At 33.0% G+C, this 15,066-nt stretch overlaps 1 protein-coding gene across 4 annotated transcripts in view; it reads left to right on the top strand.

The window, feature by feature from the left end:
• ADGRB3 (adhesion G protein-coupled receptor B3) overlaps nt 1-15,066 on the top strand; it is a 708,772-nt gene that overhangs the window by 269,660 nt on the left and 424,046 nt on the right. For all 4 annotated transcript variants that reach the window (XM_032409546.1, XM_032409548.1, XM_032409550.1 and 1 more), the window contains one exon: nt 11,254-11,364. In XM_032409546.1, the coding sequence (XP_032265437.1) occupies nt 11,254-11,364 (111 nt within the window). The remainder of the gene's footprint in view (nt 1-11,253; nt 11,365-15,066) is intronic.

Here is a 15,066-nt window from a genome sequence, read left to right as displayed (position 1 = left end):
TGAGGACTATCTTTATTATAATTTTTAAACAAACACTTGGCTTGATCTGCCACATAATTTAGAACTAGAAATTTAATATCTCCCTAATATCCCTAAGGATTCTTTGAGAGATGGGTTACATGTATTTCTTACATATTTTCCTATTCACTCTTATGTGTATTTTAGCTATATTATCAACCATTGCTTTGTAGTTTGCTTCTGGGGCCATCCTTTCTATTCTGCCCCTTGAAAATCTCAACATGAAATTAATCTTTTTTCTTTTATCATCTTCTTTTAACTATCTCTAACACTGGTTAAGTAAGCTTTCAATAAAAGTTGGCTCTAGTGGAGAGGTAATTCACCCCAGCATAGTACATACATTAAACCTTAATATCACTGCTATTAAAATTGCTTCTGATAGTCCTTCCTCAAGGAATTTCTAATTTCTCCTCTTGTCTCATCCTCCCACCACTTTTATGGATAACTCTCTCTTTATTCCCCTCCCAAGGTCTGTTAAACCTCACCTCCCCTCCTTTTTCTTTTGTCCCCAATAAGACTCACCTTCTGTCCTTGGCAGCCTCAGTAAATTTCAAACTATTACTTTGTTAGGTTATTCACCTTTCCAGATCAGGCCCTAGGGTCTGTCTTTACATAACCAAACTGGCTCATCAAGATACTTTGATAAGCCTTAAATTTTCTGCATTATTTTTGGTCAGCTTTTAGTTTTATTTTGCTATTTATTCATTTGTGAACTATTTATTTTGAGCACTGTATGTTTATTAAAGATAAATTTGAAATGCATAGCTAGGAGCAGCTCTCATAAGGGAAATGATTAACCTATTTCCATAAATGCTAAGTTTGCCAGCAAAATATCTAGGTTGCACAGTAGTGCAGCTGGTCTAGAAGTTGTAGACTGGCCCATGGAAGTGAAAGACTGATAGTTGTTTGCCTGAAAGTGATACCTTAGTCTAGGAAAGGTTGGAACTTCTGAGGGAAAGAATGTTAAGGCAGGAGCTTTGGGAAAACTCACATTAGGGAATCAAGAGTCACTAAGGCAATGAAGGAGGCAGAAAAGCAGTCAGGAGGAGGAAGAAATTCAAGTTGTCAGCTTTGAAAGCCAAGGGAGGTGAGCATTTTAAGAAAAGTTGTGGGATAGGGGAGGGTAGGAGGGTGTCAAATGCTGAAGGAATCAAGATGAATGTGACAGTTTTTAAGAGGCAGCTGACTTTCAAGAGAGCAGTTTCATTCAAAGAAAGAGGCTGAAGTCAGATTGCATGACATAGTTGCGTGAGTGGGAAGTGAAGAATTAGAGGGGACTCTTTGGAAAGGTTTCTGTTAAGTAGGAAAGAAAAGTGTTCAGAGAACAAAATGGAAAGTAATATGTGGTACACTTACTCTTTAAAAATCAGAAATTGGGGGCTCAATTTTCCCAGAGAAGTTCTTAGTGAGTATGTAGGGGATTGAGATGGAAGCAGAGTGTAGCTTGTGGTAACTCCCAAACTCCACAGTGAACATGGAAGAAAACCAAGAAGAGGGGAAGTTGGCTTAGGAGAAAACACACTCATTCAGTGTGCTCAGCTAAAGTGCTGATCCTTGCATTGAAAGGGGACAGGGAGTACCAAGCAAACTGAATGGAAAAACCCAATGTCTAGACACATACTGGTAAAATTTCAGAACTCCAAGGATAAAAAGAAAAATGCTGAAAAAGCTTCTGGAAAGAAAAGCAGATTCTCTTACCAAAAGACATCTCAAAGGCAGTACCAGATCCCAGGATTCAGTGTGAAAGTTATCTTCAAAGTTTAGTGAGGAAAAAAAAACTTCTTGACCTTAAATTTCTAGGCCTAGCCAAACAAAAATTCAAGTGTGAGGGCAAGATAAATCAATTTTAGACCCTCTCTGTTAAAAGATATACTGAAGCAAAATTAAAAACAAGTCGGAGAAAGAAGATCTACAAAGAAATTAACACAACTAATGGTTAAGTCTAAATTATTAAAGCAGTGTATAAATATAGCAGTTGGGAAAATAAATGACATATGAGTGTCAAAGCAGAGAACAAGTGACCACATACCCAAATTCTTGTGTTGGTTTGGGAAAGAGTACAGATACTGATTCACTAAAGATATTGATAGATTTAAAAATGTATTTCAGTACATGTGACAAAATTAGTATATAATGCTTGAATAATTGAAGTAAGAGATCTAGAGGATAAAAAATTCCTATCAATCCAAAAATATTAGAAAAGGGGAAAAATGAAGGAAAAACAAGATACTTGCTTAAAAGAAACCCTAATATAAGATGGAATAAATAATTTTAACATTTTAATAAATATAATAAATGTCAGTGGGCTTAATTTCCTGTTAAAAAGAAGAGGATCAGATGGGGTTTTTAAAATCCAACTATATATGTTACATATAAGACACACACTTAAAAACCATCTGGAATATAATAAGCGCCTATTTAATGTTTGTTGAATGACCTCAATTCATTCATTCCCAAATACCTTTGGAAGTATATAATCTTCTTTAAAAAATCCCTCTCCAGTGTAGATGGTAGCTACAGCATAGATGTATATGTTTAAATAAGTATTAGAGCATTTGAGACCTCACATGCAAAGTAAACCTCGGTTTAGTGCTCAGGCATGGATCAAGTTAACTGTTCAACATTGCTTGACTTAGGAAAATGTTTAGAAGCAACCACCCCTCTGTTTTACTTAGACTCTAGTGCATGTGTGTCTTGTGTATAGACCCATTCATGAAGCTTGGTCAGGTCCTCTAGGCCATTTCATCTGCTGAGAGATAGTCCATATGTTCATGGGCCAATTTCTGACCTGAGAAAAAAACGTACTTTTAGAGCTTAAAAAGACTTTAGGAATCATGTTCCCAGAATCCCCTTTTGCAAGAAGAGCAAACAGGCCAAGAGAACTTAAGGCTTGATGCTCTGAAGTAAGAGCTCCACCTGCCGGTTGCCCATTGATTTGTCCACCCTCTACATTCAGCATTAGACTACATTTTAGTTAAAATTGTCTTTAGGTATATGAAGCACTGCTTTGAAGAAGCTAAACATTTTCAGTTCTCTATAGAATACCACTTGGGCTTCAATACTAATAATGATAGTAAGTCTAAATTATTACGGAAGCAAGTTTGAATATATGTTCATTGATTTTAAGGATAATTAAATTCAAAACTAGAGAGGAATCGTGTTTCTTAAAAATTCTAAATAAATACATGATGTAATATATATATATATAATACGATATGCATAATATATACAAAGGTAACATCTATCAAAAATATCATACACAAAAAAAGTGTCACTTTTTTTAAGCATAGACTTCCTTATAAAAAACTTTTCCTATAAACTTTTTGGGGCACTGAAAATTGCTCTAGTTGCCAACAATTTGAACCCAGTGGTCCAAAGATGTACTCAGTACTCAACCTGCAGTAAGCTGCAACTGGCCAGTGTTTTGTGTGTGGTTCTAATTCTTTATCTCGTGGGAGTACCCCCATTCACCTGCTTACCCAGGCTAGGAGCTGCCAGTGAGCTATCCATCAAACCTTCCTCTCAACGCAGTTACAGTCTTCTGTGGGCAATTGCAATAGCTTCCTCATAGTTTATACTGCCCTAATTTTGTTCCACGTAGTCTGCTCTTGATCTTCAATTAATCTATCTAAAATTCAAATCAAACCATGATTCCTTGCTTATTGCTTAAACCCTACAAATATTTCACATTTAGTCAAATAGAGGTACATTCCAGGGTTCTTAGTAAGGCATAAGAGAGGTTTCTGATTTCCCTCCCCACCAATCCCTTCAGGAATATCTCTTGCCCCTCTTCTTCACACTTTTATCTTCCATTAATAATAGCAACTTATGGTACTAAACCCTGAATACTCCTCTGCCTCAGTTCTCCATATCCCCTACCACACATTTCTTAAGTTCTTTTTTTTTTTAAAGATTTTTATTTATTTATTGAGAGAGAGAGAGAATGATAGAGAGAGAGCATGAGAGGGAGGAGGGTCAGAGGGAGAAGCAGACTCCCTGCTGAGCAGGGAGCCCGATGCGGGACTTGATCCCGGGACTCCAGGATCGTGACCTGAGCCGAAGGCAGTCGCTTAACCAACTGAGCCACCCAGGCACCCATTTCTTAAGTTCTTAGATCACCGTTGGGGTCAATCGTTTTCCCTTCAGAAGAATTTAGCTTTGCATCACCAGGTGACTCATTCATTTTTGTCCTTCCAGGGAAGCCTGAAAAGATAAGTCTTTTGTCATTCCCAAAACAGCCTTCCCCTCCATTTGGAAATCCCTACAGAGTCTACTCTGCCCACAGAGGATTACTCTGCATGTCAGAAAACTTGGCAGGAAAGCAACCAAGCCCTGTTCTTGTTAGGAAAATATAGAAATATTTATCCAGGGACGATTTAGTTTACTTTCTTTTATGTTAGATTTCCTAGGATCTTAGGAGGCCACTTTAGCAATAGGATCATTCAAATCTTACAGTGTAAGAGTTTTAGTCTTCTGCCAGAGGTGTTAAAGCTCACAGTAAAACATCTTATTTTGCCAATGATATGCTAGTGTGCTAAATTAAATTCTAACACAGGCCAACAAGAAAAGACATTCAGCTACTAGTTTACTATTAGAAGTAGAATTGCATTTATCATTTATGTGATTCTACATTTATTTTCCTTATTACCAACAAATAAAATATTTTTCAAGCAAAACATTACTGGTAGTTTATAAAAATTCAATAGTTATCTCAAAAAGATATGAGGTCATAAAAGGCAATTGACTAATGTATAAGAAATATTAACAAATAATTCCTACATGATTACACACATTGATGATTTCTTACATGGAATGGTGCATCCAGTTTACTAACATTTCCCAGAAGGATGACAAAATAAGAATAAAAGCAATGATTTAAGGGTTTATACCCTAAATTTCCTGGAACTATTCTAAATAAGTTGCTTTATTATATAATTTTCACATACATATTTGAGGAGATCTAAAAATAAATCATCATTATATGTAATTATTTCAAAGTTCCTATTTTGAATAAAGATAAATTAAAATATAACATCATTGTCAAAGAAAATATGCACTAAATATACTTGAAAATTGCTTCTACAAAATATATTGTTTCATAATTTAACAACTTAATTGAAAACTGAAAATTCCTGAACATTTTAAATTTTTCTATAAACATACTAGCAGTTTGCCTTTTGACCATTCTCTGTTTTGTCCATTTTTAGAAGTGGCATAAAATTACCCATCTACCTAACAGAGTCATGCCAACTACCTAATAAAATTATTTCTGTGGGAGTATTTTGAAAAACAAGATTCTACTTTGTTATTGTAAGATATAGCCTCTTGGTTCCTATAGCCAGGTATCTAACTATGGAAATGTAACCGAGAAACAATTTGAAGGAAGGAATATCAATTATCCTCTTAAAGTTTAATGATGGATTTCTCTGATTTCTAATATATCTTAATATGTCTTAATTTATTTTATTTTAAATACTTCTTAATATTAATTCAATTTTCTAAAAAATTATTTTAAATATTTCCTGATACTTCTTTTTTTATTATTTTAATTCAATTAGCCAATGTATTTCCTGATATTTCTTAATTTATTATCTAGCTCTCATTCTTGACTTCTTTGGAAATTGTCTTCTAGCCACATATTCTATTCCTGTTTGGTTCTTGGGGAAAATGAAATTAGTATATTTATAATCAATAGCATTTTTAACCAATGTCCTTCAGGATTTCACCTAATGATGTCTAATTTTAATATTCCTTGTTTCTAACATCCATGCCAGTTCTAGAAATGTCTTTGATAATACAGATTGTAGTCTTTTCCCCAACATTTCTATCTTTTCATAAAGCACCTAACTATGTAGGCACTCAAATAGTTGTTGAGTGAAAGAATACAATTTTGAAGTCTGATCAAATGTCAACAAAACATTTTTTAAAAACCTCAGAAAACAGAAAGATATCATAATGACTGATAATCTGGACTGCTCTTCACTATCTAAACACCTCCCAGCTATAATATGCACAAAAAATGTGCATGCAAAATAACTGTAACAACTCCATTTCCAAAAAGTGTAAAAATGAATGAACACATTTAGTAACTCATGCTTCTAGCAAAATACGAACTTAGAATGCATTAAATATAATCTTATTTCAGAAAATGCCTGGTTGCTTCTTAACAGAATTTGTCTATACCACCCATAATCCAGCCAGATGTTAGAATCTTTCTTCTGCCAACAAGTTATACATTAATATCCTTACTTGTTATGCTCTGACAAATGAAATGTCACTTCAAATGTCCAGTTGCATGGCTTAAAAGATGTATTTTCTCTTTTGAGACACATTAGCAAGTCATTCTAGTTAAGGGTGATATTTAGGAAATTAATAGAAAAAGTGGGTTTTGAGTTTTTGAGCTTAATATTTTTATTAAAATAAGTAATTTCACATATAACAAAGGTTCAGTGGATTTCCGTGGGCTATGAGCTTCACAGTATCAGAGACTATTTTTCATTTATCTTTGTAAATTTAGTGCCTAACACATAAGTAATTACTAAATGTTTACTGTTAAAAATTAAGCTTTGTTTTTAAGGCATTAAGCTTTGTCTTAGGTTAGTGAGATTTAAGTTAAAAAAAAAAAAAGGCAATATTGCAATTATTTAAATAATAACCTGAATATATTTATGGATAAAGAAATGTTGACTGTCATGATCATACATAACTAACTTTCAAGTACTTCACTAAAAAATTTATTTTCTCCCCACCGAACTGTTCACCAAGCAAGTTAAAGAAAGCGTTCTAGACATCTAGAAACTTGCATTTTGGAGAAGCAACTCTTAACATGAAACATATTTATAAAATAAATAAATAATGAACCCCAGCTAGGTGCAAAGCAGGAAGTGATTTTAAAACTCATAAGCCATATTTCCTTCTCAAAGAGGTTTGTAATTTCGTACAAGGAATAAACCAATCTGAAAATTAAAATGAAAGTTGATTATTGGTACAGCATGAAATAGAAATTTAGAAAGACAAAGCCTGATTATGATTGGTTGATAGTTGATGGAGGAGTGCCATTGGAGTTGGACCTGGGGAGGTGCTTTACTGCAGGCATGGATAGAAAAACGGGTGTTTCACATGGAGAAAGATGATAGAAGTGGTGCAGTGGTTTGACCATTTCCAAGACAAAAAGTAGTGCATGTTGATCATTGAATGAAAGTAAGACATAACTTGGAGAGTTTTTGAGAAGCAGTCACTCATGGCCTGGGCTAGGGTGGTTTCTGTGGAAATGCAAAGGAAAGTTAGCTAACAAGTAAAGTTAGTATTTACATCACAAAATAGATTGCAGTAATAACTTACCACCTAATCTGATGCACCTGCACATTGAAAAGTAAACACTTGGTAAAATAGCAAATGGATGTGTGTATGTTTTCACTTATTGATGACTGTGATTTCACATTATTATAACCCTTGATTTCTAGACAAAAACCTCACAACTAATAATTGACTGTCAAGAGTCAGTTTTCAAGTCTATTTGTTTCTTAATGATCCTCTTATATATTTCTGGAAGGGGGAAGAGAAGACGTAAAACTATTCTTAAGACAACAGATTTTTGAAAACTTTCTTTCATGTAGCTTTGAGGATGTCTTACTTCCAGAGACTACTGCTTTTTATCAAGGAGCACATTGAAAGATTCTATGAGAAAAATGTGCCTAAATATGAAAGTCATCTCCAGTCATTTGAGTTTTATACGTGCATACAGTTATTTACCCACCACTTCATTGATACCATCAATATAAATATATAGGAAATAACCCTGTATTTTCATAAGCCATGTAGTGTATGTACATACACAATATTATGCTGCACATTACTTCATTTGATTTCATAACTTGCTTTTCATTGCTTACACAAAGCAGATCATCTTTTTATTTGGTTATGCTATTTTCCTTGTGTAACTAATGTAGTATATTATCTTTGCCAACTCAGAATCATATGAATATAAATCAACAACCCATGAAGAACTTTTATTATCCAGAGAGCATAAAATGCTTAAGGTTTACTTCAACCTACATTCACCACATAAGAAAATAATAGCAAAACTAATACCTTATTTTTTTCTACGTTTGGATGATCCAACTGGCCTTTATTTCCACTAGAAGTAAAGAAGATCAAATCATCATGAAAGGGAACACACATGTTTTGAAAATATCCCATTGTGAGATATGTATGGAACGATAACATTTGTTGTTAAATCTTACCATTGACAACAACCCTAAAACAAAGATTTTTTTTTTTTTTCAAACACTTGGCACATAAACATGGCAAAAGAAACTTACTTGGTTAGATAATTGTTTACATGATTCACTTACAAATTCAGATTGTTTTAGGGCAGAAACAGTAGGTCTGGAACATTAAAAAAATACCACCATAGTGTTGTTTTTCCACCTGAGAAAAAGAAATAAATTGTTAGTATGTCTTCTGTCTTACAGGGAATTTAGTTATATCAAGCCATCCTATTAGTTTTCATTTTTTAAAAGTAGTTTTCCAGATAAATTATATTGACAGATAATCAAAATTTTCATTTGAAACCTTTGGTTATACAAAACTATATAATCAAGTTCTTCTTAAGTACTGTGACCCAGTATTAAGTATCCCAGGGTTAAGTATCAGCACTAATGCTCACATAACATTGATTTTTGATGATGAGTAAAATTGAGTAGAATTGACTACAGTGAAGAATACTGAAATTTAATTTGTATGATACCTATGTTTGAGAGATTTAAATCACATTCCAGCTAATAATATGAAATAGTTCACACAGATGCTAATATCAGCTTTTAAAGATAACTACTTTGTGTTTAAACTTCAGAAATCATTAAAAATTTAATATGACACTTTTTTTTAAAAGATTTTATTTATTTATTTGACAGAGAGAGAGAGTTAGCGAGAGCAGGAACACAAGAGGGGGAGTGGGAGAGGGAGAAGCAGGCTTCCTGCAGAGCAGGGAGCCCGATGCGGGGCTCGATCCCAGGACCCTGGGATCATGACCTGAGCCGAAGGCAGACGCTTAACGACTGAGCCACCCAGGCGCCGCTAATATGACACTTTTAAAATTATTTCAGCAGTGTCTGCCAACATACTCAGACCTGTAAATTTCAAGATTATAGCCCTTGTACAAATAAATTACTTATTCTTAGAAAACAGAGTATAGGCTATTTTCATGCTGCCATTGAGTTGAAGAAATGTCTTCTTCTAGAACAGGTAACAAAGTTACTTACTAAAAGAAGTTATAAGGAAAAAAAAAAAGAAGAGAAGAAGAAGAAGCTGAAAAAAAAGTTGTAGGCATGGAAAAATTTTTTTTGGTATCCTTTTTCCACCCAGTGCCAAAACTACCTTAATGTGACCATCAAAGCCTGCGACTTATTTATGCACACATATACTCTGACTTAAATGTTCTAAGTGCTAGACACACACACAAATACAATTTAAATGATAAATTCAAGAGGACAGAAGGTAAAGCATAATGTTAATAAAAATTACTACTAAATTTCTTTGCTGTTTCAGACCCAGAAAATTTTCAATTATATATAATACTTTAAAATCTGGGTAGTACATAAGAGTCTAGATATAAACTTTCTAAATAGTCAATTTCCAAAATCATTAAATGATATGTGATTAGATGCTTCTTATTAGCATAATGAAACATAGTTTAGGCAGCACATACTACATACATAAATGAATGGAATGAGAGGATGTTGGCAGCAATGGAAAATAATGATGGATTTTACAAGATTAAACTAACTGACATTTTATGAAAATTTCCATTTCCTGCCTTGGATTTCATCCAAACTGACAAAAACAAACACACATTTAGATTTCTCAGATTTCTCTTGGGATGTTCTCTTGGGTAGAATATCTGGAAAGAATTTCTGACAAATCAATCTGTCAGGTGCCACACTTTAATATTTATGTGGGAATTCGCCAGGATGGACAAGAATGTATGCTAGTCTTTTCTCCTTACATAAAATAAAAATTGTGGGTAGAATTAGTGCTTACAAAACACACTGCTCCATTGCACAAAGTTGTAATATTTTAGCAGAAGCTTAAAGATTAATTGGAAAAGGTAAAATTATACATTGCCAAATTTTGACATTGGTTCTGGCAATATCTGCACTATCATTAGAACATGTTTTACTCAATCATCTTTGTTGTGTATTCAAGTCCTAGTCTTAAGGGCCCAACAATTGTCTGGATGTAATAGAAACACCATGATAGCCTGCCCCTCGGGAATCCCCTTTCTCCTACCCACCCTCCCCTGAGCCAGAATCAACAACTATCCCATAAATTCGTCTTTTGTTTTATTAAAATTATTTTACAGCAACAATGCCAGAAGCATGGAACTCTTGCAGAATTCCAAGCATATGAATTTTTCAGAAATGTATTACATGGAGTCTGTCTTTTGTTCAACTTATTTTTTCTCTTCCCCATTGTCACCGAGTTAGGCCCAGGTATTTTTGCCTTTCCCAGGAGGTACAACATTAAAGGATTAAATAACAGAAACCTGGAGCCACATCTTTTTAAAACATAACTCTTAAAAGAGAAATCATTGTCTTACATGTGGTTAGAAAAGGGATGAGCAACTGTCTAGGGACAGGGCAGGAGAGAATTAGAATTAAGTCAGCCACCACCTATCTATGAGCTTTTAAAGGACACTAGGGACAACCCCATATTTGGATAAATATTCCATTAAGTGAATGTTTGTTTACCTTAGGAAAACCAGGTTACAGGATTATTCATTCATTCCTCAAGAATAAGTGCTGAAAATCTCCGGGGTCAGGGTGGGGGATGGGGGGCGGCGGCGGGGTGATTACTACTCAGAGTTATGGCTGTTATGCAGTCAGGATTCTCTCTGTGAAAAACAACAGTTAACACTGTGGTTGTATTTTTTTTCTGATGTATTGCTTGGAAACATTATCAGAAAAGCTTACACTATTTGTTAATTAAACTGACTTAAAACCCGATGTGTCATTCTATTGACTGTTACTATTGTTTCTTGAAACTTTGCTCTTGTTTATAGATTTTTTGACTTGAGTTTAGAAATATTCCAAGTAGATCAGCCTCGCAAATCTAGACTTGTAAATTTAATCAGTAACTTCTAGGTATATGCAGGAACATATTGCATGAGACAATAATGTAATTTGTGAGAAATGTCTACACACAAGCTTTCATATACCTTTATTCTGTCTTTAGAATTTGGAATGATGGGAGATCATACAATTAAAAGTCAGCGACCTCGATCTGTTCATGAAAAAAGGGTCCCTCAGGAACAAGCTGATGCTGCTAAATTTATGGCACAAACTGGTAATACGTTAGTTACATTTTTCTATTTATTGTTGTTAATTTAATGAAACCACTGCATGTTTTCATAATCTTTTGCTGGACATTTGTCAGTTTTTGGAGCTGATATTTTTTTGAGCCATTTCTTTTTCGTCACCAGTTAAAGTCCATAAATGAAGTAGCTTTGAGTTGAAAAGCGCACCAAAAAAATGTGTAAGATTTATTTTGCTTTCAGTATGGGACATTTAGGATTTACATATTATTATTTACTCATGTCAATTAACTTCTTAAAATGTATCCTTGAACTTTTAAAGAAAGTCAACAGTTATTTTGTCAATAATTATAGGATTTTTTCAGAACTAGAATTTTAAATAGGATTTTAAATGATGAAATTTAACTTAGCAATAAGATGTCGAGTATTTTTTTCAAATGTCATACATCATAGAAATATTAAATGTTAAAATGTATGGAAATTAGAAACATTTTCAGAATTTTTTTTTTATTTGAAAGAGAGTTTTGCTATATAAGCTAAATAATAAAAAATTGACAGTCTTTATTAGTAAGCTACAATACATCCAAACAATTAAATACCAACAAAAATCACTTTCTGGTTTGTAAAATTTTTAATCCTAAACTAATTAGATCACTTTCAAATACCTCCCTCGGGGGGGGAAGAAAAATATATACATATATATATATGTATATATATATATATATATATATACATATATATATATATGAAACACAATTAAATGCATTCATATGTTGGTTCATCATAATAAATGGCTATAATTCCATCTGTTTACATTGCATGTAGTACATTCTTAGATGAAAATGTATTTAAACTGTGTTATGAACATTTTCAGCTGTCACTTTTATTTCAGGAAATTGCAAACTAACATTTTTATCTATGTCTTTATAAAGTTTTATACATTCCAATCTGGATGATCTGTTTTACCATTAATACTGAAGTTTCAAGTACTTGATCAGCTTGTTGACATGACATTGACTGATTTTGATGAAATTCTCTTGAAGAATGAATGTTTCCTTTAGTTTATATTTTCTTAGGATATTTATTCTGAACATTAAATTTGGATCTACAACTTAAAAATGCAAATATTCTTAATGGATTGTGCTCTTGGTAATGGGTGAGTAGTAGAGTTTAACACATTAATTGTAAGTAGGTCAAAGAATTCTTCAGAACAGGAAGAATGTTTACAATAAATTCTACATTAAGGACATATTTTTAGCTTTTTTAAATATATATGTTGCAGCCAGACCCAGAAATGAAGAAAACTTGCTTATCTGGATTGCTTTTGGTGCAGCTTCTCATTTAACAAAAGGTGACAAATTTTTACTCTTTGCTCGAACGGGTCCAAAAGTGCATTTCCAAGGTCAGGTAAATTTTCAAATTATTAAATGTATGTTTCTCCCTTACACGGAGCAAAAAGTCTCAAGCACTGACCAGAGATTGGGGAATATTTGACTCTAACTAGAGGCACAGGGCATGGGCTGATAACTCAGCCTCCTTCCAGTGCCATCTCACAGGGGCACTTCTGCGAGATCAGAAATGTTCTTCCTTTTTGCACAAGAGGTGGCAGTCATTGGCTTGCTGAAATTTCTTAAAAGTGGGGTCACTTGGGAGTGAAATGGTGAGCCATAGTTTTAAATTCCCAATTATGTGGTAAAATTAGTTGATGCATAAATATTATGCAATTTGGCCAGGAGATTTTATATAAATTCGGTTTTTGTATTTGCCTGTGACATAAACCAAGAGAATTCAGTTCTCAGCCAAAACCTTTTTTGCAAATTCAAATCACAAGGAACATGATGTTTTCTTAGTGAGAAGTTACTAATTTCTGTTTTCATTTACTGGTTCTTTTTCAAGCATTGTTTTGTACCTAAAATATAATAACACATGATTTGGTAAAGTAGATGAAACACTTATTAAATAGATCCATGAGGAGCATTAAAACCATTTCTTTATATTGTTAACAATAATTTAGAAAAGGCAATGAAAAATGAAAGTTCTGAAAATATCAATTGGATGCTTGAATTGATGCAAATAAATATTTATTATTTAAAGCAAAAATAGTTTAGGTAAATATAAAAACACATATAATACTTATTTTAAATGCAAATTACTACAATACTGATAAAAGACTGGGAAACTGCATTATTTTAAGTAGTTTTTAAAATACGTAATTTGGCACCAGGCAGTTATAAAGTTAAAAAGAGAGGCTGTTTTTTTTCCCTTCAGTATTTTCTGAGAGTATACTTTCTTTAGGTGTTAAGGTAGTTAGTCTCAATAAGTGCAACTAAGTAACAAAATCTTAGAAAAGCTAAGGTTTACTTATTAAACTTTTCTATTGGTCTTTCAAGTCAGGAAATTGGTGTTACATATAAACAATGATAAACATTTGCTAACATTAATTTGAGAATGAAGAAAAGCACAATAGAAGTAAAATTGAATGATGGAAGACATTATAATATGTGTTTTATATTAGTCATGAGGGAAAACAAAGCAAAACCTATAAGTCTTTATAATTAAGAATTACTTCTCAAAATGAATAAGCTGGCCTCTTCAACCAATATGATCAGTAAACCCTCTATCTGAAAAGCAAGCTTTCTATAAAGTAATAACATGAGTGGAAATTGTTTTTAAAAGAGTAACGTTTGGTAAAATAATGTTACTTTATCAAAATAACTTAATCATTTTGGTCAGTTCAATAATTGAGATAAGCTAGTTTAAATATAAATAGTGTTCCAATAGCCTAGGACACAATTTATATTTATGGTAAAGAGAAATGAAATGAAGTGGTAAGATACAGATATTTAATATAGACATCCAAATTAAATGCCAAAAGATGGCTTTAAGACAATTTAATTGCACTTACTAGTGCTTTTTAACATCATAGTCATCAAATGATCTTATAAACATGTTTAGAAAAGTGGTCCTGTATTCCAATGGGGAAAATAGCCTATATTAGTAAAGGATAGCATGTTATCCTATCTAAAACAGAAATATAAAATTAAAAGTATGTTTCTAGTTTAATGATTTTAACATACTAGCAAAAATTTATATTAATATTTTTTACAATTTAAAATGCACTCTTATACATTATCTCATTTAATTCTCACACATGCATTTTGAGGTAGATGTATTACCCATTTTATTGAGAGGTTCCGAGAAATAAAGTGACTTTCTCAAGGTCACAGAACTAATATTCAGTAGCTTCTCATCAAACACAGGTCCTCTGACTTTAATTACAGTGCTTTTCCAATCCGCTTTCATGTTTCGTGTCAGGATAAATAGTCTTAAAAGTGCCTCAGATCCTGAAGCGTTCTATGCCGTGTTTCATGTGCCTTCTCTGCTACAAGTTAAGGAACCAGAGTAGTTCATGCTATTTCCAAAGACACACATATTAAAAACAGTATACTTTGTATTGTACTTAACTATTCTAATGTCAGTGAGTTTTTAAAAATATACATCTCTTTCTTATAAAGTATATGAGCTATTTCTCACAGTCACCCAAAGTGCTGGACCAGAATAGTCTTCACGCTTTTCGGAATGAAGAAGTGGCAGCATGGAAATCATTATTAGTGCAAATGTTACCTGAAACTATACCATTTGAGGTATAATGAGGTCATTTTGGTAGGTAGGCTGGTATTTGAGTGGCAAAATTTGATTCATAATGTGAAAGCCAATATGTATTTTATTCATTT

Source organism: Phoca vitulina, unplaced genomic scaffold (genome assembly GCF_004348235.1).
Source record: "Phoca vitulina isolate PV1807 unplaced genomic scaffold, GSC_HSeal_1.0 scaffold11, whole genome shotgun sequence".
Lineage (NCBI taxonomy): Eukaryota > Metazoa > Chordata > Mammalia > Carnivora > Phocidae > Phoca > Phoca vitulina.
Note: the sequence above shows the minus strand (reverse complement) of the source record. Positions and strands in the feature narration are given on the sequence as shown.